The sequence below is a fragment of the Poecilia mexicana genome, unplaced genomic scaffold (assembly GCF_051168715.1).
Source record: "Poecilia mexicana isolate PSO_F unplaced genomic scaffold, ASM5116871v1 scaffold_9, whole genome shotgun sequence".
NCBI classification, from domain to species: Eukaryota; Metazoa; Chordata; class Actinopteri; order Cyprinodontiformes; family Poeciliidae; genus Poecilia; species Poecilia mexicana.
Window position 1 is genome coordinate 20,198,194 of NW_028263378.1, and position 21,977 is coordinate 20,220,170.

Sequence of the window (21,977 nt, forward strand, 5' to 3'; positions counted from 1 at the left end):
GCGAAACATTGATGCAACTCTGAATAGAAACGCATCATAGTTTACTGGAATGATGCCTCAACATATGCAGGCTGTAATCAAAGCTAAAGTCAGTTTAACAATCTACAGTGTTTGACGTTATAAGGGTCATAGGACAATTTTATACGACTTATGATATATTGATGCTATATTTTTTTTCCTATTTTTAAGCAAGCACATTGACCACAATAGGAGCTAGCTTCCACAAGAGGAAAACTAGCTACTATTTCCCTTTTGTGAGGAAAGGGCAAAGGCCAAAGAAGTAGATAAAAAGAAAAAAGTTTGTAATTATTTTTCCTGGAGTTTTTATACCCCCAAGGTTCTTCTGGATACTAACGTTGTATGGTTAATCGCAAGGACAGTACCAATAATGAAACCATTCTTTTGTCAGTGACACAAAATCACATTTTTCAAGGTGTAACTCAATTCTTGTTTTTTGTCTCCAATCTGATTGGGACAAAAAAATAAAAATAAGCAAAGACTGGGAAGATTTTGTTTTGTTGGCCGTGAACGTTGCACCCGATCCTCCAGCTCTGACCTCAAGTCATCAATCATGCACTCCACGGCGATAACATTGCAATTCTGTCTGACTTACTTTTTTTTCCAAGACTCAATTAAAATATTAAGCAAGAACTTGGGAAGGAATTTTATAGTGTTTGAAAAGCAGTGTTAATAACAAAGGTCACAATCAGGAGAAGAATTTTCACTCGCGAAGTTGATTAACGGCGAGGCAACAATGGGATGTTTGTGAACCCAGCTGGAGTGGGTCGTACTTCATAAATAGAGGCATTCAACAGCAGTTAAGTGTGTTTGCCTAAACCTTTCTCTGAATGAAGAGCCGTGCCCTGCTGCGTGCGTGCGGAGTGCTTTAATTGTCGCGCTGCTTGTGGACGCCTCTTGTTCACCTCTTCATTGTCGAGCGGCAGAAACACAGTGTATACTGCAGGAGCGCTTATTATTATTTTTTTTTTTTTTTTCTTCTTTTCCAAGAATTTAAAGTCAGTTCGAGTTTCTTGAATCGGGCTTTTGCCAAAACAACCAAGCCCTCTCGCTGTTTGGATCATCATGTGGAATTTGAAAAAGGTCTGAAATTGTCTCGGATTGCTGTTTACTTTTTCAGATTTTTTTTGCCCACCACCTCTTGAAAAGGCGTTTGTTCTGTGAAGGAATAGATAGATGGAAGAGGAGCAGAGAGCGATAAATATTGACATTTTACATTGTGTTTCTAAGTGGCGAGTGCAAACAGTTCAAATGATGTTGTTAAAAAGTGTCAAACTCTCTTTTAGTGTATTAAAGCTGTGAAAGAATTCTTGACAGAAACATGTTTTTTTTATCATTTATACTTTCCTTGACCTCTTCTGTAAACATCTGTTCTACTTATTCTTTTGTCTTCAGACTCCTGGTAAATGTCCTTCTTCGTTCCCGTTTTGCTCTCAAGCAGCCAAACAACCAATCGCTTTACTATTTTGTTGTGTACTAAACAGTTTTTCAGTCAATAGCAGTTCTTTAAAAAAAAATCCTTTTGAGAATGATGGTAATTATAATTGTTTCACTTTCATCCCAAAGCCTCTACTGGGTCTCTGTGACCATCACCGTCTTAGAGGTCACATGTACCCAGAAAAAAAAAACAAAACATACTTAGCCTTTGCATACGAGTCATTTTTTTTTTCTCAATGATTGAGTTATTTGAGAAATTATAGAAGCAAGTACTTATAAAAATACTAAATCTCATGTACTGTAATTTAGCGGGACTAAAACCTCTCATGAATTGCTGAAATCCAGAAATACTTAAGACCTTATCTAAAACAGCGCTTATCTGCCCATTTTTCTAAAATCAAAATCAAATCAAATTTTGTTTCTACAGCACATTTCAGCAGAAAGGCATTTCAAAGTGCTTTACATCATAACAAACACAAAGACACAGAGTCATGCAACATGGAGTCAACAATCAAAACGTTACATTAAGTCAAGAGCCATCATTAGATGTGTAAACTGATTACACGTCGAAACCAACTCTAAACAGGTGGGTTTTTAGTCGAGATTTAAAGGCACTCAGTGTTTCAGCTGTTTTACAGTTTTCTGGAAGTTTGTTCCAAATTTGTGGTGCGTAGAAGCTGAATGCCGCTTCTCCTCGTTTGGTTCCGGCTCTGGGGATGCAGAGCAGAACCAGAACCAGAAGACCTGAGGGGTCTAGACGGTTGGTACAGCAATAACAGATCTTTAATGTATAGTGGTGCTAAACCGTTCAGTGATTTATAAACTAACAGTATTTTAAAGTCTATTCTTTGAGCTACAGGGAGCCAGTGTAGGGACTTTAAAACTGGTGTTATGTGCTCTATCTTCCTGGTTTTAGTGAGAACGCGAGCAGCAGCGTTCTGGATCAGCTGCAGCTGGAGGATTGATTTATTAGTCAGACCTGTGAAGACGCTGTTGCAGTAATCAATGCGGCTAAAGATAAACGCATGGATGAGTTTCTCTACATCTCGTTGAGACATTAGTTCTCTGTCCTGGAGTTGTTCTTCAGGTGATAGAAGACCAACTTTGTAACTGCCTTTATGTGGCTCTGAAGGTTCAGGTCAGAGTCCATCACTACTCCCAGGTTTCGGGCCTGATCGCTGGTTTTAGTTGTTAATAATTTATCCAACTTGTTTTTTGAGTGTGACGATAATAAGGTTGAAATAAAAACTGTGCAAAGTAATATTTCAAAGTTAATCAGAAAAGAGACATAAGAAACATCAGTGAAACAATTCAAGCCAGACAACATGCAGCCAGTTGGACCCAAGAAGAAAAGACCTTATCTATATATAATCTTATTTTCCCCTAAAATTTTGCACTTGGCTCTTCAGCAGCAAACTAACATCCAATCACATCAAAACAGTAAACTCTGTACCTTCAACACATCTTCACAAGGATGTTAGCTTGTGTCCCTTCACCTCACCTTACTCATCCGTGTAGAGAAAAAGCCCACTTTATGAGCAGGTAGCTAAAAAAAAAAAACCCACACAGTTAATCTTTAATTTGGTGTTGCTCCAATCGGAGCTCAGTCTCTGCTGAATCACTGAGGTGTTTATGTATCCATATCTGGTGAACCTGTTTCCCTGGTGTCTCGTGTTCTCATGGGTAAAATGTTTGCTTTCAAAGGCATGCCGCCTTTTCCTGGTGTCTGTCCAACTTCACTGGTTAAATTAACCTCTGCTGCACGTAGTTTAAGTGGCAACATTTGGTGAGATTTGTAGTCGCAGCACGGCAGTAATGCACTTGTATTGCACAATCATTGCATTCAGTTTGCTTGGGCGTTAAAAGAGGCCACGTCAACAACACACACGAAGGTCACCTGTGGCTGACAAAAGCTCCGCTCATCAAGGCATTTTGTTTTTATTTACAGTAAAGAGGTAAAGTAAACTCAACTCATTAATTTCAAGGAAGCCACTGCACCCACTGAAACCCCTGTGGCTTTGAGGTTAAAACCAGTCACAGGATGCAGAGGTTGACTTTTAGCCCGCTTCTGGTGATGTCTGGCTGGTTGCACGTCTTCCTGAGTCTGATTCCTCTCTTTGGTGCGTCATCCGGTTGTTGTTTTTCGCTGTGAATTTCTAGTCGCTAGCTAGCAGCACCCTGTGGATGTGTGCTGCCGTGCCCCTGGCTGCAGTTCACACACTCACCCTGAATCTGTCTTTTTTTTTTCTTCTTCTTCTTCTTCTTCTTCTTCTTCTTCTTCTTCTTCTTCTTCTTCTTCTTCTTCTTCTTCTTCTTCTTCCAGGCAGTGAGGTGGGGGTAGGGTGGGGGGTGTTTACCATGCTGTGGAACTGCCTGCCTGCATCCCAGCTTGTGTGCCTTACCCCCAGACTCAGACCAGGAAGACTGGGGGAGGGAGGGAGAGAGGGATGGAAGAAGGGAGCACTGCATCTTTCTTTTCCTTCCCTTCCTCTCTACCTCCTTCTTCAAATTTCCCCCTTCCTCCACTCTCACTTTTATATTTCTTGTCTTCGCCTGCCCTCTAAAGGCCAAAGGGCTTCGCGCTCCGTATGTAAATGTGTGTGTGTGTGTGCGTGTGTGTGTGTGTGTGTGTGTGTGTGTGTGTGGCCACCAGGTTGCATCTGGCGGCTGCATCAGCCAGTGGCTTTTTCTCAGCGTGTGAATTCTTCCTCTCACTGCTGTAGCTTCACAACTTGGGATGTTTTTCATCACATTCATGCACACACCCTTAAAGGACGGTGTAATTACCCTATGCTCTCTCATGTACTCCCTCGGGTGTTATATTTATCACCGCTGGAGCATTTCTGACACCCAGCACCAATACCTGAATTCACTTCAGGCACCGGTTCTTGCACTAAATACACTTCCCTAGGCGTATCACACCACATATACATTTATAACCAAGTCAGATTATCTCATCTATAGTTATGCTTAAGTACGATGTTTGCTCCATTAGCATATAGTCGGAGTTACATTCCCCGAAGCTTGTGAGTCTGTGATTTCTGTTTTCGGTAATAAACATGTGGCCATAAACCACAACAAGAAAGCAAGTTTGATATTTGAAAGAATAGAAAAGAGAAAATAAAGAACCGGCATGAAGGCAAATAACACAAACTGCGGTTGGAGCGATCCGGTTAGCTTTCAGGCAGACAGGTTCTACAAAGAGCCTCACAAACCGAGCCCAGGGCCGTGCTGCAGGGACGCCTTCCCACCCCTCCTTCGCGCTCCAGTGTCAGACCTCTGATTGGAGCCCGTCTGTCAACTGGGTTTGACACGACGACGGCGGGGAACTCTGGGGAAACGGGCTTGTGTTTCTTTATCTCCTGGATCTGCTGCGAGGAAAACAGAGCTGTTCTGGAGGCACGGCAGACAGTAAAACTAATAACACCGGAGAGCCGAGTATCATTATTTCAGACTTTTCTGTCGTCTGTGATTTTCACCAGAGCGCGCCAAGAGGTAACTTTTGGTGTGAGACTTATTGATTAAAAAGTGAAAAGGTAATGTTGCTCCCCGTGAGATCTCTTTTCAAAAGCAGGTTTTAGAGTTGGTGAACTTTTAAGAGTTTGTCCACCAACTACTGTGATGAATCCAGTTTTTCTTTTTTTTTTTTTGCAGTTTTGTTTGGAGGAAATCTACTTCTAAGTGGATCCTCCCATAGTGCGTAATGCCTTAGTTAGCGTCACGCAGCCACTCCTCCTGATTGAGAATAGTATCGACGCCGGCTCCTGCTGCTGCCGAAGACAGCTTGTTACAGAAACCTGGTGATTATGTCCCGCTGTGAACATCCTCACTCTCCCTCACTTACACTCTCACATCACTCCCTAACCTCTGCCTTTCTCTTGTGGCCACTTTGGTCAAATTTGCACTCTCACGTCCTTGACTGCTGCCCCCCAACCACTGACCCTCGTATTTAAAACGTCCACGCTTATGTAAATGTTTATGTAGATTAATGCCACAATTTATGCAGATTTTTTATTTTTTTTTGCCCACTCAGATTTGAAAGACTAAAAGGCAGATGAGCACTTACCTTCTGTTGGGAGCTCTCACAAATAATCTTAAGAGCCGAAGTGTACCAATCAGAAATTCGGTGCCCATTTCTGATCTCCGGTTTTTGCAAAGCACCGACCTTCTGATGCCAGGTCTTCTTTAAGAACTATTAACAGATTTAAACCTCTTAGCTTGAGCAGCCATCAATTATTTTTATTACTGGCAGAGGCGACATCAACTAATTTAAAACAAGGACCAAATGACTGCCAGTTTGGTCCTTGTTGTGCTGTGTTGAGCGTTACCAAAACCCTGTAAGTCACGCTAACCCTGTGGTTCTCCATGTGTGGGAGGAATGTGAAAGGGAACCTTGTTGGTATTCATTTTTCTAAAGTTTTCCAGCATTGCACTTTTACAGATTCACATTTCCTGCATGACGGTAACCTCTCAGCTGGATCTGGCGGTAACTGCTGGAGGTCCACTCATGACGGGCTCTGACAAGTAAAAGTGTTTCCCGGCAGCAGCTACGCAGAGTACCGCGGGAGAAGTTTACGCCTTCGATCAATTTAGAGTCAAAAGTGCTGTCTCACAAGAAAAGGCGCAGGTACAGCATCCGTCTGAGTAACGACGGCGCCGCATTGCTGTTTCACGCTGCATAAATGTTGCAGACACACAAGAGATATGAAAAGAGACGAGGACGGATACTTGCCAGTAAAGAGCAGAGATTTGTTATTTTTGCGTAGTAAACATAACTTGACGTTTGTCTCCATTAAGTCAATGCAGCTATAAAATATTGTGTTTTGTTGGATTTCTTGGGCTTCTGTGCAAAAGTGGATTGCAATAATTTTTCATGTTATTTTAAAAATTGAACATATTTATTTGCATCCATGCTCGTTTTAAAACAACCACAAAAACAGAGTCACGAGAACAAAAAAAAAGTTAAAAAGGGACAACGTAAAAGAAACAGAAACTCATATTTTACATAATTACTGTCATTGTCTCAAGTATACGCAAATTTAGTGTAATTTAAATAGTTATTTTAACTAGTCAAACTGTCTAAACCTTTCTTGATTTTTGAGAACTGTTTCTTTATTTTTAAAAGAATCAGAAAAGGAAATCAACAAAACATAGTTACTTTCTTTTTGACACAAAAGAAAATAAGGGGAAAAAATGTAAATTCGGTTCTGTTGGTGGGTGCAGCCTTAATGGTTTAAGAACCACCGTGTAAAAAAAGAACAAAAAAAAACTAAAAACTTTTCTGTTGTAGCCGTTTAAAAATAAGACGAGAGGAAGGACAAAATGAGTGGATAGATGTTGAAACAATACCTGTATATTCTATGAAGAGCTGTCAGCCGTTCATTCAGGCCGTAAAAAAACATGACAGGACTTCGTTGGATGGTTTCCATTTCCTACGTTTGTAGTTTAGCAACTTTTTCCAAGGAACTGCCTTGGGGTGTTTCGTCAAACTGGCGAAGGAGTAAAACTGATGTGCAACTGATTTCAGTAGATAGTAGAATTTGTACATTTTGGAAGCATTTACGAATGACAAAGTTAAGTGTATACGTTCTCCAGGGGTAACGTACAGAAAATGAGCGTAGGGCGTTCGCTGATGACCAGGTTGTCAAAGTCTTGACCAGCTGAACAAGATGTGAAGAATTCTGAATTATTTTGTTAGTTTTTTTTTATTAAAATGCCAGCAGGGAGGCCCAGTATGTATGGTTTATCCTTTGTTATAACACACAATCATCCCTTCCTTCTGGTTTCACACTTCCTCCAACCTCACAGTGTCTGTCAAACTGCAAATAAGTGCCAGCAGTGTAATCAAGCAGCCCTTCAGCTGTGAGCGTGTCATACAGAGCCTCCACAGAGCCGTAAACCTGCTCATAAGTGGTAGTAGCATTGCCAAGGTTGAACAGTCAAGTGCCATCAAAAGCAGTTTGCTATAGAAATGGGTCCATCTGAAAGCAAACAAAGGGCTCACTCCCAACTCGACCCGCTCTGTAGACTAAATGTGCGCGGGCCTGTCTGACGCTGGAAAATGGCTTTCAGCCTGAATAGAGAGCAGAGAAGCAAGGTGGTAAATGTCAGCATCAGAACTTTGCCTGCTTTGTGAGGGAGAGAAGAAAGTGTTGCATTCAGCACCGACTGTCAGCTCAACGCTGAAAGCGTCGCAGCAGCGCCGGAAAAGGGGAAAGTCAAGGTCGGCGGAGACGTTTTGAACGTACACAATTAAAGCTGTACATTAAGTGTTTATTTTTACGCTCACGAGAGATTTGAATTAATGGAGAGCTTTGCCGTCGCCGTTGACTCCCTCGTTAAATTTCCCCAACAAGCCACATTTTTCCGACGTCGGACTCGAGGTCTACTGCGACTCGGCTGCTCCCTGTGTCTGCGTCGACGGCCATGAGCTCACTTACAGCAGTGAATCAAAAAAAAAGAAAAGAAAAGCTGAGCCTCCGTCAGGTCACTAACCCTCTGCGCCTTTAACACAAACACAAAGTGACCTGCCAGTCACCGAGCTAAGGCGAAGTGTCAGCTGAAGTTAGCGCTGAAGTGAGCTAATAGGCCCGTCTGGCGCTGAGGGCCGGTGGGAAAACAGCTGTTCATTTAAGCCTTCCACTTCTCACACTGTGCGTTTGGATGCGAGTTTGTCTCACGGAGCGAATGTATTTGTGCGCGCCACCCATTTCTGTTGCCTCGTCCTGCCGTTGACCCGTGTCGTGTCTCTTCCGCCTTATTTGATAATGATGCCGCAGACTAAGGTAACTTGGCTGCAAATCTGTTTCGTCTGTTATCACTGAGGCTTAAACTTGCTGCTAACATTGAAATCATTAACCTCCACGTTTAAGGTCGGTGTGCTGTGGCTTACCTTAGATGACCTACCAATGTTTCTGTAATGTTTGCGCTTTGATGTTTCTTACAACTTTTTTTTTTTTTTTTTACTTGTATCCCTTCAACGTTTTCATATTTTGTCACGTTGGAACCACAAACTTAATTTACCGGGACTTTATACATTTTAAGATTTTTTTTTCTTTTTTAAAAATATGCAAATCTTGTAAGTTATACTTTTCCAAAGCTGTTATTTCATGTAAATAAAGTACTTACAAATTAAATGATCATCCAGAAGTTTCTTTCTTCTTTGCACCATATTAATAATGTGGTGCTTTATAAAGCATATTACCCAACAAAACACTTTCTGTTCTTCTTACTTTCAAGCATTAGTTTCAGATTCATTTATCTTTGTAGTGTTTCTATGCAAAAAGGCCCACAGTGGGGCTGTCAGTGTATCCTGTCACATTGCTTGAAACCTGGTCTTAGCGCTGTCTGATCTTAATCTGGATGTCTCTGTCTCCCCCAGGCTCAGTTCTTCTCCAGCAGACCGACGGAGACCGACAGACTCCGCTGGATCTGGTCTCCGCACTGAGTCAGAGGGAGGAGCTCCTCCGCAGCGCTCAGGCTGGGGACTTGGCCCGCACGAACAAAGACAAAACTGAGGTCTTGAACCTTCCTCTCCTCGAGGCTGGATCTAGTCTGCTGGCCCACCTCATTTTCTCCTACCAGAAGGAGAGGGGCCTGCCTGGCCTCACGCAGTCGGGGAACAGACCCCACACTCTGGTCTACAAGCTGGCCGCTGCGTTGGAGAAGCACTCCCTTCAGAAAGTCACTTCGGACTGGACAGATCAGCGGGCGGTGAGGCTGGCCGAAGACGTGGAGACGTTGCTGAGGCTCAGTCGAGGAGAGCACAAAGAACAGGTGTCTGCTGCTGCCAAGGAGTGCAGAGGAGAGAACACGGTTTTCCTGATGGAAGCACTGGAGAACCTGCAGGCTAATGGCAAGGCACTGGTTGCTGATTTGTAAGAAAAGATTGAAAGGGTGGAAAAAAATTGCACATCCTGTCATTGAGGGGTTTCCATAATGGTGCAATCCCCCATGCCCACTGACGATGGTTTGTACATATCAGTATATTGCCCTCAAGTTCTTTAATAAGCTGGTGATTTAGAAGTAATTTCTACAGTGATAACTTGTTGTACTTGTGCTAAAAAATATAGAGTCTCTGTTTTGACTTGACATATATTTAAAAAAAAAAATGTTTTGAATGTAAAAGTTTTTTTTTTTTTTTTTACTATTTCCAGCCTCGTATGAACACTAACATTTCCATGTGGACTACCTCCAGTTTCACTTTTACATGGCTACTTTCCCTGTTGCTAATAAATCTTTTTTGTCATATAGATTTCTTTTTTAAAGAACTGTTTAACATGTAAAAGAAAAGTTCAAATTGGTTTACTGTTCAGGCATTAAAAACCTTAAATATTTAAGAAAATTACAATAAAGAAGGTTAAGGTGTTTGGTTCTAACAAGCTTCTTCATCAGCCGCTGCTCCCTGTTAACTCAGTTATTAATAGACTCAAAATGAGAAAACAACTATGTGAAAACATTTAATACCAGAAAGCAGCGCCTGGCAGATGAGTGCTGGTACTAAGACCTAGAAATGACGGCCTTATGTAAATGTGAGTGTGAAGAACGAACCTCCTTAAAGTTGTCTGGAGTCTTAATTTAAGATAGTTTACAGTTCAGACGTTTTCATTTATACCATCTCTCTTTTTGATGCTGCGTAAGATCTGTGAAGTATATATGTTTTTTACTTAATTCATGTCAGACGTAGTAAAAATGATATGATAAAAAGCAAGAAACTCTAAAGCACCGGTGTAAATAAACGGTGCATGTATATTTTATGATTTTTTTTTTCTCTCTCTCTATGCTCATTCTAGGTCTCATAAAATAGTGTAGCCATAAAATCTGCTAAAAAAAAGAACAAACTCCATTTGTAAGTTTAGAAGGCGCTCTTAAACGTGGATTTTCTTTATTATGCTGCCTCTGCGAAGAAGTTGGCAAAGTTGTTCTGGAGCTCGAAACCAGGGATCCTACATACATTTTCAGTATTTTCCAGCCCCACATTATGGGAAAGTAAATATATTTGTAATTCTGAGAGTTATTTTCTATCCCAGTGTCCGATGATTGCATTCAGCTACCTGTTAAATGTGACATATGCATCGTTAAAGTATGTCTTATTTTGAAGAAAAGTTAGGATGAGGGTTTTCTCTATGCCCAATTATGGGTTTTTTTGAAAACTGCATCACAGTATTTGCTGCTGCTGTTGAAATGGGAGGAAGGCAAATCGAGCCAGAAGTGTCCCTGCAAATGCTGCGTCAATAACATCCACACAAAGGGAAGTTGATAAAAAATATTTAATTGAAAGTTTTTGTTTCACTAGTTTTTGACCCAAAATAAGCCACATTTATCAGATGATTATCGTTACTTAAATTAGAGGTATACGACATATTATGCCCTGCCTTCCAGCTGTCGTGTCTGTAAATCTCGTTGATTTGTAAAGGGACACACAGAGATGATGTCACAAGCAGAAGATTTCGCAGGCAGACAAGACAAATATAAAAAATAAAATAAAATCAAGGCAGGCAACGCACCTACTTTACAGTATTATTACCAGAACATCAACAGGCATACTGTATAAAATACAACCATACATTAATCAGTTAGCTATATACAGTATTCTTTAAAAAATAAATAGTCTCATTCAAATAAAAGTGCTTCTCTTTCCTTTACACCTATCAGCCCAATACATTCTTCTTCTTATACATTTTTTTTTTCTCTACATGATACAAAAATCACGCTTTGGTTCGCTGGTAAATGCAGCCAAAACCATAAACCAACAACAAAAAGAGACATTTGGATGCATTACCACACAACACTCACAAATCTGCAACACACGGTCGCGGACAAATTAGTTGATACCCCAAGAGAAGATTTGAAAAAAGCCTGATTTTTTTTTTTTTTTTTTTTTTTTTTGCAGCAACAGCATTATCTAACAATACAAATATATTTATTTTAAATCCAACCTTAAATTGCATTACTTTTTATTAGTGGGGCTAAGAAATCATTTTTGTAAACTCACAAATGGCAAAGTAATTGGTAACACTGCTTTAAGAAACAGGAAAGCACACTAAAGCAGCAAATGGAAACTACAAAATTGGAGAAACTACTGTAAAAAAAAATGGCAACAGGTTGATGTGAGCTTCATTTATTAAGAAATCAAATGGGTTGTGACAGTAATTAAAGCTCTGTTTGTCATGGGACGAAAACTACGATCTAAATAACTGCATACGAACTTAACTCAGCTTTTCTATCTGCGCTAGCTTGTAATATTATTGGGTGATGCGGCTGGGCACATAAAAGGCATTTCCCAGCTAAAGCACTAAACATTTACATGGGTGATCATGTTCTTCTTATTCGTTCTCCAAGACAAAGTAATTAAAACTTCTGACAATGTGTCCACTGTCAGAGTCTCCTGTGGATAAAGTGGTGAAATGTATTAGACAAAATTCAGGTAAACTTGCTTAGAATTTATCCTAAGAAATTAAAAAGTCTGAAAATGGGCCTGGAGACATACAGTAGTTCATTTATCGCCATGTTTTGTTTTGTTTTTTCAAAAGAAGCTTCCTATTTTAATTTCTTAGTGTTGATTTCACAGGTAGCTCCTGATTTCTGCAACAGACATGCATGGAAAATTTGAAAAATAAACAAAACCATTCAACTGGTCAACACTATAAACTTCTACCTTGTGGAGATCAAATTACAAGTGATTGATTACTAAGTAGGGTTTCATATAATCTCTGATCAATTTAAAACATATGTTTTAAAAATGGTTTAGGTGCATCTATTTACTAGGAACTGTTAGAGTAGGTACTGATTTCTTAATATAGCAATTTCCCCGCTAAAGATTTTTTGTTTTTTTTTCCTGTGTGAGATTATCCTGTTGCAATAAAAAAATTAACACAAATTAAGGCTTTTTATACTCGGTACCAGGGGTGTCAACAAACGGTACAGGCGCCGTCGCAGTGAAAACAAAAGTGTCAAGTATTCAAGCAGTTCATTGGGCAAAACTAAAAAAGCCATCCCCTCAAGTAACAAGTTTGTGGCAACGCTCTAAGAAAAGTTTATTACTGTTGTCCAAACGGATCAGACGATAAAATCATTTATCGGAGAACGGAAACAAACTTATGAAGTGGAGCGGAGCTTCAAAAAGGTGAAAGGCGAAAGGCAGCGGCACAGAGACAGACAGACGAGGGGAGAAGACGACAGTAGATGCTGTGAGCTGGGGTTTTACAGACTTAAAGACCCCCAGACAAAGAAGTGGAGGCAGTGGGAAATGGAGGCAGGGATCAATAGGATGAGACAGGACCTCCTCAAACATAGCCCGTGCTGTGATCTTTCAAGAGAAGCTCTACAAGAAGCCCAAGAGACCATCCCTTCAGACAGGGTCGCAACCCTGCTTACTGACGAATGAGGAAACCGCAGAGAGAGCAAACGGGGAAAGCATGACGGGAAGTGTGTTTTGAAATAGGATAAAACACACGCACACACACTCACGGACACGCACACAAATATTCCTCCATCCCTGACATCTCAGGCCTAAGTCCCCTCAGAGCCTTGTCTTGTCACACAATGACTCATCAAGCATCTCCACAAAGTCAACACCGAAAAACAGCTGGTCCCTCTGCTGCAGCACACACACACACGCACACGCACAGACACACGTGCACACATCGAATCTGAGTGTCAAGTCTAGAGCTGGAGGGGAGATGCAATTGTACCACACACTGACACTGAGAGAATCTTTGATTGCATAAACGTGTGTATGCAAACACTCCTCTGTAAATACACAGCGCACACGAACGCGCCCGTGTCTCTGGAAGGGCTGATCAAAGTTGAGCTGTGGGCACAGGAGGTGGGGCAGATGGAGAGGGCGGCCAGCCCGGGGCGCAGCATCATAGAGAGCATGTTTGCATGTCTGCGTGTGCATGTACGTGTGTGTGTGTGTGTGTGTGTGTGTGTGTGTGTGTGTGTGTGTGTGCTTGGCTGAGAGGGAGAAACTGTTCCTGCTCAAATATGACACTGTTTAGTTTTTTTTTGTTTTTTGTTTTATCTGCGAGCAAGTAGTTACAGTGTGCAAGACTTCCTACCAGAGATGCGTTCTTTCTGTCTTCCCCTCCTGAGAGGGAGGAAGAGAGGCTGGGGCTCTTTGTGTCTGCGTGCGTGCCCGTGCTGCAGCAGCACGCCTCGCGTGTAAACGCTTTCATGTGTGGCCCGCCAAGGCAAACACACAGGGAGATGAGAGAGAAAGAGACCGGCCTTTCAAACAAGATTAGGGCTGTGCCTGCCTAAAGGCCTGCCTGCCTGCTCCATGACACTCTGCATAGACCGGGTGACATCTATATAAGAACAGCGGCAGCAGGCCCAGTCCGCGGCGCCGCCTCACTGAGAAGGTGTCGTACCGACTGACTGACGACCGCACACTTTCTCGAGATCCAACGCACCGAATGATGTCATACTCGACCTCGTTCCTACTCGTTGGGTTTAGGGACAAAAAAAAAGGAACCCACAGCCTGTTGGTCCAGATTCGTTTTCGCAATTGCATCCCGACAAATTAGATATTATGTTATTAAAACGTATGTTATTTTATTGCAGTATTTTTGGCACCGAATTGCAAATTGTTACCTATAGTAAGATAGTGACTCTTCAGTTTCAACTGTTGGATCTGGAGTCTCTTCATAGATTGTCTAAGGGGCCGGGCGAATTTTACTGGCTGAGCACAGTGATACCGTGGTTATTAAAGCAGGTGTTGGTACGTTTGGCAGTGTAGGCTGTTACCGAGTCCTGCTGGGAAATAAAAACCAGACTTAAGAGGCTTGGTGTCGATGCAAAATGTAAAACCCATCTAATGTGCCCCCATCTGAGAAGAGATCTGCAGCCCACACTCAGCAACAATCCAGTCCTTTGATTCCTTCATCAAGGTGAGTTGCGTCTCACGTTGTCTCTGGTTCTGGAGTGGCTTAACACACGGGGTGGTCCACATCCTGGCTTACATCTGCGCACGGTGGCTCTCGGGGCAGCCGACGTTTTAATGTTATTTTTAATTCACCGAGATGCAAAGGAGCATGTCTGGAGCCTCCGGACGAAATCGGCTCGCTAATTTAGACAGCGACAACCCAAATTACTGCCGGCCAAAACATAAAAAAAAATCATCAAAACATTCAAGAGGAGACAAAAAATAAGGATGCAATAGTATAAAAAACAATTAGAAAATAGAAACATTTTACCAAAAGTGTTTCAAAGCTGTATAGTACAAGCTAAAGAAATGTCGAGAATGATCGTTTAAGGCCTGAATCAGTTATCTACAAATAATTTAACTGTACCTGTTCGACTACTGTGGCAAGCACACACACCACACACACTCCCAGAGGGAAGGACACGGCAGCTGGCATGGCTGATAAAAAAAGGACTCAATACATAATGCGTACAATACAATAATAATAATAATAACAATAATAATAATAATAATAATAACAATAATAATGAGTTAAAGGTTTCTTGAAGTCTTTGCTCATACAAAATTATATTTAGAGAAAGTGTAAAGCCTCCTGAAGGGAGAAATGAAGTTTAACAAAATGAAGCAGGATATAAATAGAGGGACGGTTCAGCCCAGGCTTTGCTTCTCAGCGTCCAGCATCAAACCAGCAGGAAAAGAAACGAAGGAGAGAGGAGTCCGTGGGCGCATGCGGTGATCTACCCGGGGTTGTTTTTCTTCCTTTTATTTGGACTGGGATTGGGATCCAGTTTCAGCTGTTGGTACTGCACCTGTTAAAACACACACACACACACGCGCGCGCGCACACACACACACACAGACACCAGTCGGTCAGGTGGAGAGAGCAAAGGATGCTTGAGCAGCACAGAGGCCCCTCCAGAGGCTCCGGTCCAGCTGTGTGGAACGGCGGCCTCGGGGAAGGGATTACACACTGATTACAACGCACAGATGCAGGCGTGTACGCGCTTCAAAAGCACTGAAGGGGAGCGCTGTTGATGCAAAAAAGGTCCACATATGCTCGCGCAACAAAAACACACCCACAGATGTGCAACAGTGGCCTACAGGAGGGGATCAGACAGACAAACAAAGAACAGGGCGAGGGCCCGTGGGACAGATTGGACAGCCAGCAGTCATCCCAGCAGAGAAAGGTGGAAACGAGAAAAGGAGGCTGTACAAAACGCTGCTTACAATACCTGACCCTGCATGTGAATCTGGAGTTACATCACATGACATCAGATTAGAATATTAACTATCAATAACCCCATGTTCTGATCTGATCCCGAAGGGATTTTTTTTTTATTATTATTGCACAATGTACAAATCAACATCCGCCTCATCTTTATGGCTGCACCAACGCAGTTAAGCAGCCAACTAATGAGAGTTTTCATTCCTCTAAAAATATCTTCTTATGCTCCTTTTTCCATGCAGGCTTCCAAAGGCTTGACCTTCAGTTCTGCCTTGAAGGCTCATGTGAACATGAAGGATTCTGTGGTTTTGGCCTTTAAGCTATTTCTCTGACTATAACAGGCTGTGCAGTGAATATACAGTTATAAAAAAAAAAAAAAAAAAAAGCTAAATCAAATTAAACTTTTCCTGTTTCATGGCAATTAGGGTAACCAAAATCATTTTGATTTGCGAAATACCAGAACAGTGAGAGAGAGGATATTATTATGGGAGCCCAAGAAACAAAAACAACATAAAAAGCCAGATTATAGTCTACAAATTAATTCAGGATCAAAGACCTTTTTTTTTCTTCTATGGCATAAAACTAAAACTGAAATGTTTTGCCATATGTATCATTGTTACATTAAGAGAAAAAAGGGGGACATTTCCAAGTCTAATAACACCAATACAACTATCAGGCACAAGGGCGGCAGACTCAAGGCACAGGAGTGTTTTGCTGTTGTAGATACTGCAGTACATCGAGGAGAAAAAATGGCACTACAAGGAAAGAACATTATGTGAAATTACTGAAGCAGCATCTCAGGATACAAGCTGGGATTTAAATAGACGGTGGCATTGAGCATTGAGCAAGAGTGAGCATTATGAAGTCCTGACTTCAATCCAACAGAGAATATGTGGATGGAACCGAAAAGGTGTGTGTGAGTAACGCCAACGTCAAAACCTGAGTCGGTCACAGCAGGTCTTCTGAGAGAACGTCAAACCACTGTGAGAAGTTCGTGTAAGGATCCCAAAAACATTCGAACAGAGTCATTAAATGATCATTGTACAAACACAAGGGGCATGCATGTAAACTCTATGTCTGAAGAATGCCTAAAACTTATTTAAAATTATATCCGTTTTTATCCTAGCATTTAGCAAATACAAATAATTTAGATAATTCTGACTCGCCTAAAACATTAAGAACCTTGACTAATAAAAAAAAAAAAAAATGCATTTGACTCTTTAGACGTGTATGGAAATACAGAGAAAAACAAAAATACATTGCCAGTTGAAATCTGCACAATGTTGAAACCAAGTCCTGCACGCACTACAAATGTAAGTACACCCCATCAGCGTATTAAAGCTAACTTAACTTGCACAGGCCTTTCATTTCATTCCCTCCACATGATCACAACTGAATGCAGCAGCTGTCTGCCCTGCGCCAGCGTTGGAAGCACTCAGTTGATGACCCAACACTCAATAAAACAGAAACAAAGTGCTCAGAGCAGGCTTGTGGAGGAATTAGTCGATTTATGTCTCTCGGAGGTACGCCCAATTATCTGCGGGCTTTAAGATCATCAAATGCACATGAATAAATTACTGACACTGCCAAGGAGGAAAAGCTAAACTGTTATACTTAACTAGTGGGATATACTGGGTTTTATTACTGTTTGTAACTCACCGAGGGACTGCTTTCTAAGAGAAGAGAAGAGGTGGCCTGTATCCACAACTTTGAAACGATTGAATTGGTTTAACTTCATTTAGTTTAAACAAATGTACGACATACGAGTGATTCTAAAACAAAATGATGCAAAGGCTTTTACGGAAAAGAAGGTCAGATGAGACTAAGGTGGAAGTTTTTAGCCTGCATAAAAAAAAATGTCATGTGTGACGAAAAACAATCTCTGCAAACACTCGAAACACTGTGTGAAAACACTCTGTGTTGTAGGACACCTTTCCTCTCCAAGAACAGGTCAGTTGATCAGATATTATGGGAAAACTAAGTGGCTAATTGTAGATCAAACCCTGTTAGAAACTGGAGGTTCACCTTGTAGTAAGGCAGTGACCTAAACATTGGAATGGCTTTGATGAAAACATGACGAATGAAACATTTTAACAGCTTGAAAACCCATGCATAATTCAGCTTCCACTTCACAGTTATTTGCGATTTTCTCAAAAATAATACGCTGTGGTTGTGACGAGACGTAAAAAGACTGAATCGCCGACTTAAAGACAAAACAAGATTTTGGAAACTCTTACTACTTCACACCTTCACACGAACTTCAACACTGTCAGTGGGAAGAGTTGCACATTTTTCCAACATGACGTGATTTCCCAACTGGTGCAAAACTTACATCCTAGATAAAAAAACCTGTTCTGACCTGAAAGTGATGGGTACTGTACATCAACGCAGCAGCCACAGTGGCTGAGCAAATAAAGGCTGTCACCGGCAACCATTCGCTTTTCAGACATCCAGCTAGCTCACACAGATTCAAGAAATTGACAAGCAGTAGCCACTGAATCAGAATACTAATATATATATATATATATATATATATATATATATATATATATATATATATAACAGACTTAACAGACTCGGCACCAAAGAGCCAGAATCGTCTGAGAATTCTCTCCTAAGTTGACGTACTACAGGCTACTCTGTTTGTCTGACTGACTGACACCCTCTCTGATTCTCCAGGCAGACAGCAAACTCACATCAGTAATGTTTCACTGCTTTGTCTCATGGTGGCTCTATCTGCTGTGGACGACAACAGGAGCGTCTCAGCGCCGGCTGAGAACAAGCCTTTATCATGTCTCTTGTACCAGCCCATTCTGACGGTTCAATAAAGCCTTTTGGTCCTGAAATGCACAGCAGACCCTACATGTAGCAGGAACTGTAACGCCTGCATGGGCTCCACGCCACCAACATCACAAAAAATTTGACTTCTCAAGTCTGTATTAATACAATTTTATAACTGTGCCGTTTAAGCAAACAGAGACTCATTTATGTACCTGTGCCTCACAGCGGTGGTTTTCCCACCATCCACTTCTCACTGGGCTTTCTGGGTCCTCCTTACTGTGAAGTAGCATCCAAAGGAACAAAAGCTCAGATGCACTGCATGAGGAATCAGTGACGCCTGTGCAGGACTTAGTGGCACAAAGTAGAGACAAACTGATGAAAAGACAGGTGAGTCGCCTGGTCTAGTGTTTAATAATAACTTTTAAAAAGAATTTATGTTTAAAAGTAACTAGACACTGAGACCTTTACTCCCATTTTTCCTGTAAACTTAAAGATTGAACAGTTTTTTTTTAACTTCCTGCTTTCTCCTGGTAATAGTTTGTGTTCCTTGATGAAGAGAAAAGGTAAAATAGAGGGAGACTTTGGCCATCTGCTGATTTGCTAATCCTGTAACGTGGATGTGGTCTCACTGAAACTGAAACAATTTTATAACTGAAACGTTATTTCAGCAACTGAAGTGAAACCCCTAAATGTTCTCTAGTCGCAGAGCGACATACTTGCCCTGTTCCATCTGGAGTCTTTCTTATTTTATCCAATCAAATATATGGTCACCCGGATAAATAAACCAAGTATTGCCACTTTTAACAAGGTGAGCAGCGACTTCTGAAATGAAATCAGGATCCCTTGAAGCGCTGACTCCTGCTGCAGTCAATACTAAATGAAGCTCCCCCAAAACTCTTGAACTGGTTTTGCTTCACAGTACTCTGCTCTGGTTTTCCTGTTTGCTTGTGCACATTTTTCTACAATACTTTTTCCTTCCACTCAACTTTCCATTTTTTTTTTTTTTTAATCTTTGGAAACAGAACTGTTTAAACAGCCGGCTGATTTGGCAGGAATTGCCCACCTTGTCATTGACTGTCTGGTGCAAAGCTACGACATTTGGAAGCTTCCTCGTGATAATTTAACAAAACATTTCTGTAATAAAACCCCCTTTTTATTTAACTTATATATGAGATTCATTTGAATTCACTCAAACAAATAATCTGATAATATTCAAATTTGTTGAGCTGCTGATATTAAACATTTTTATTCTTAGTAAAAAATAATAATCTTACACTCAGCCTGTGCTTTAAAAAAATCTAACATAACACCAAAAGTAGGGCAGGTACAGTGCAGGATTACTTCACGTTATCGGTCCCATTTACACGGCCAAACACCTACAACAGCAAAAAAAAAAAAAAAAAAAAAGAGCTGCACAGCAGTTTAATACTGCACAGTGACGTTTCTGTCCAAACAAAAACTCTTTGTAAACGCATGCACACAAAGAAAAGTTTGCTTGTCAGTGGGAAGTGTGGCTTTTCCTTCTCATGTACAGCAGCAAAGGGGATCAACAAAAAGAAATGGTGCGAGAAAAAAAAAAGAAAAAGATTTCAATCAAACACGAGTTTTCTCTGTGAAGAGCTGCCAGCCAGGGAGAAATGGGGCTCATACGTTACGGGTTCAATTCTTCTTCATAGGCGACAGGCCAGACTGATGCTACACCCTTGGCTCCCTGCTCACCTCACCTAATACCACACACACACACACACACATACACACACACACACACACACACGCACACATACACACACACACACACACACACACACACACGCATACACGCGCACACACATCCACCTGCTGTAACCACACCAATAAGACAACAGAAGCTAGTTCAAGTTAAAAAAAAAAAAAGAAAAAAAAGAAGCAGGGAAAAGTCAGAGCGGGTGAGGAGAAAGTGGGACGTTAACAAAATAAAAATAAAAAAAAAAATAAAAAAAAATAGCAGAATTGGGTAAAAAGCAAAAAGTGAGGTAATGCAGCAAGCACATAACCAATTTGGAACACAGGCGGAGAGCTTAAAGGAAAAACAGACAGGAGAAGAGGTGTGTTAAGACCCAACGCTGCTCAAAGGCTGCTCCTCCACCCTCACTCCGCTCCCTCTCCCCAAATGTTGACAGTACAAGTGCAAAAACAGGCTTTGAAGTGTGCTCTGCTGAAGGGGTGCCGTGTACCGCGCGTCGTGCCTCGTTTAACAGCGTTACCCATAAAGCATCCCGGGACCTGCTCCTCCCCGCCTCTCCTCACTGTCTTTCATTCTCTTTCTCCTTCTCACATTGAACCTTTGACAGTGTTTTGATGATGCTAGTGTGGGCAGACATGCAAGGTGGGTGACAGTGAGTAGAGAGAGGAGGAGGGGGGGGGGGGCGGCGAAGCAGGTAGGTGAGTAAATAAACAAATTCAAAAATAGGAAAAAGGGGCATAATTTTAATGATACCAGATACTTTAGAGAAAGAAAAATAAAAAAAGAACACAAAACTTTGCGGTTTTCATCTCAGGTGACATCTAATGGAGCATGAGGGTTATTAAATGGTTGCGGGGAAACACTAATGTGTGCAGACTGAAGATTCAGCACCCAAAGCCATTGTGTTGTGGTAAAAGAAAAAGCGTGCCAAGGTGACATAAGCCAATAAACAAACAAAACAAGAAATGGCTCGCAGAGAAAATGGAAAATCCTTCCTATTAGTTGCTGTGACAAGACACATGCTGAACAGGGACTAATTGCCCCTTGTTTTTTCCTTTTTTTTGGGTGAAATGTCTCCAAAGTGGGGAAGGGCAAAGCGAAGGGGAAAGACGCTTCTACTGGAGGTGACTGATGATATCTGGCAGTGTTTCAACCCTTAACTATCCTGCTTTTATTTCCTCTATGTCCACTGAGGTTTCACTGCAAACATAAATGGTGCCCAAAAATATTAACCAGACTCCCTGCTGTTCATTAGGCCCTAAATTGGAATTCATGCTTATTTTTGTATTGGGGATTTGAACCAGCTCCTTTACAGCTATCATAAAGGGCCACTTGGCATGCTAATTGCCTTGGCCCTACTTATGCTCTCCCTAGCTCCCGTTCCTAATGGTGTCATAAAACACACTAGAAGCTCGGGCATGTCCCGAACGCCAGGTAGGGAATACTCTGCCTGCAATGTGAGTGTTTTCAGTTCAGCCTTGTTTAAAAAAAAGAAATGGAGGATTTCGCTGATAGTGATCGTAAAGACAGCAGAGGCTGGTGTAACATCAAAAACCAAACATAAGAAACTGCTATCAGAACAGGGGTTTTTCTCACGCACCTTAACCGATACATCACGATTGGCTTTGAAGTGGCTGCTCAGGGAGGAAGATAACAAACTTGGCGCAAAGCAAACCTTGCAGGTGGTAAAAGGAACTGCAGCTTATGTAAAACAACAGGGGTTTTTAAAGGATGTCTGTCAGCGTTGTTTTGGGTTGGATGGTTGCTTTTCACAGTATAAGTGCCTAAAGAGGGACAGTTAATATCTGATCTGTAGCTGATGACTGTCTTACCGTCACTGCCAAGATCCTGCACCAGCTCATCAC

At 41.5% G+C, this 21,977-nt stretch overlaps 2 protein-coding genes across 2 annotated transcripts in view; one reads left to right on the plus strand and one right to left on the minus strand.

The window, feature by feature from the left end:
* slf1 (SMC5/6 complex localization factor 1) overlaps positions 1–9,822 on the plus strand; it is a 34,738-nt gene extending 24,916 nt beyond the window's left edge. Inside the window, exon 18 of the mRNA XM_015002110.2 lies at positions 8,837–9,822. Within this exon, the coding sequence (XP_014857596.2) occupies positions 8,837–9,336 (500 nt within the window). The 3' untranslated portion in view covers positions 9,337–9,822. The remainder of the gene's footprint in view (positions 1–8,836) is intronic.
* An 884-nt stretch (positions 9,823–10,706) lies between these two features.
* LOC106926926 (multiple C2 and transmembrane domain-containing protein 1-like) overlaps positions 10,707–21,977 on the minus strand; it is a 148,093-nt gene continuing 136,822 nt past the window's right edge. Inside the window, exon 21 of the mRNA XM_088008955.1 lies at positions 10,707–15,192. Coding sequence (XP_087865081.1) covers positions 15,121–15,192 — 72 coding nt within the window. The 3' untranslated portion in view covers positions 10,707–15,120. The remainder of the gene's footprint in view (positions 15,193–21,977) is intronic.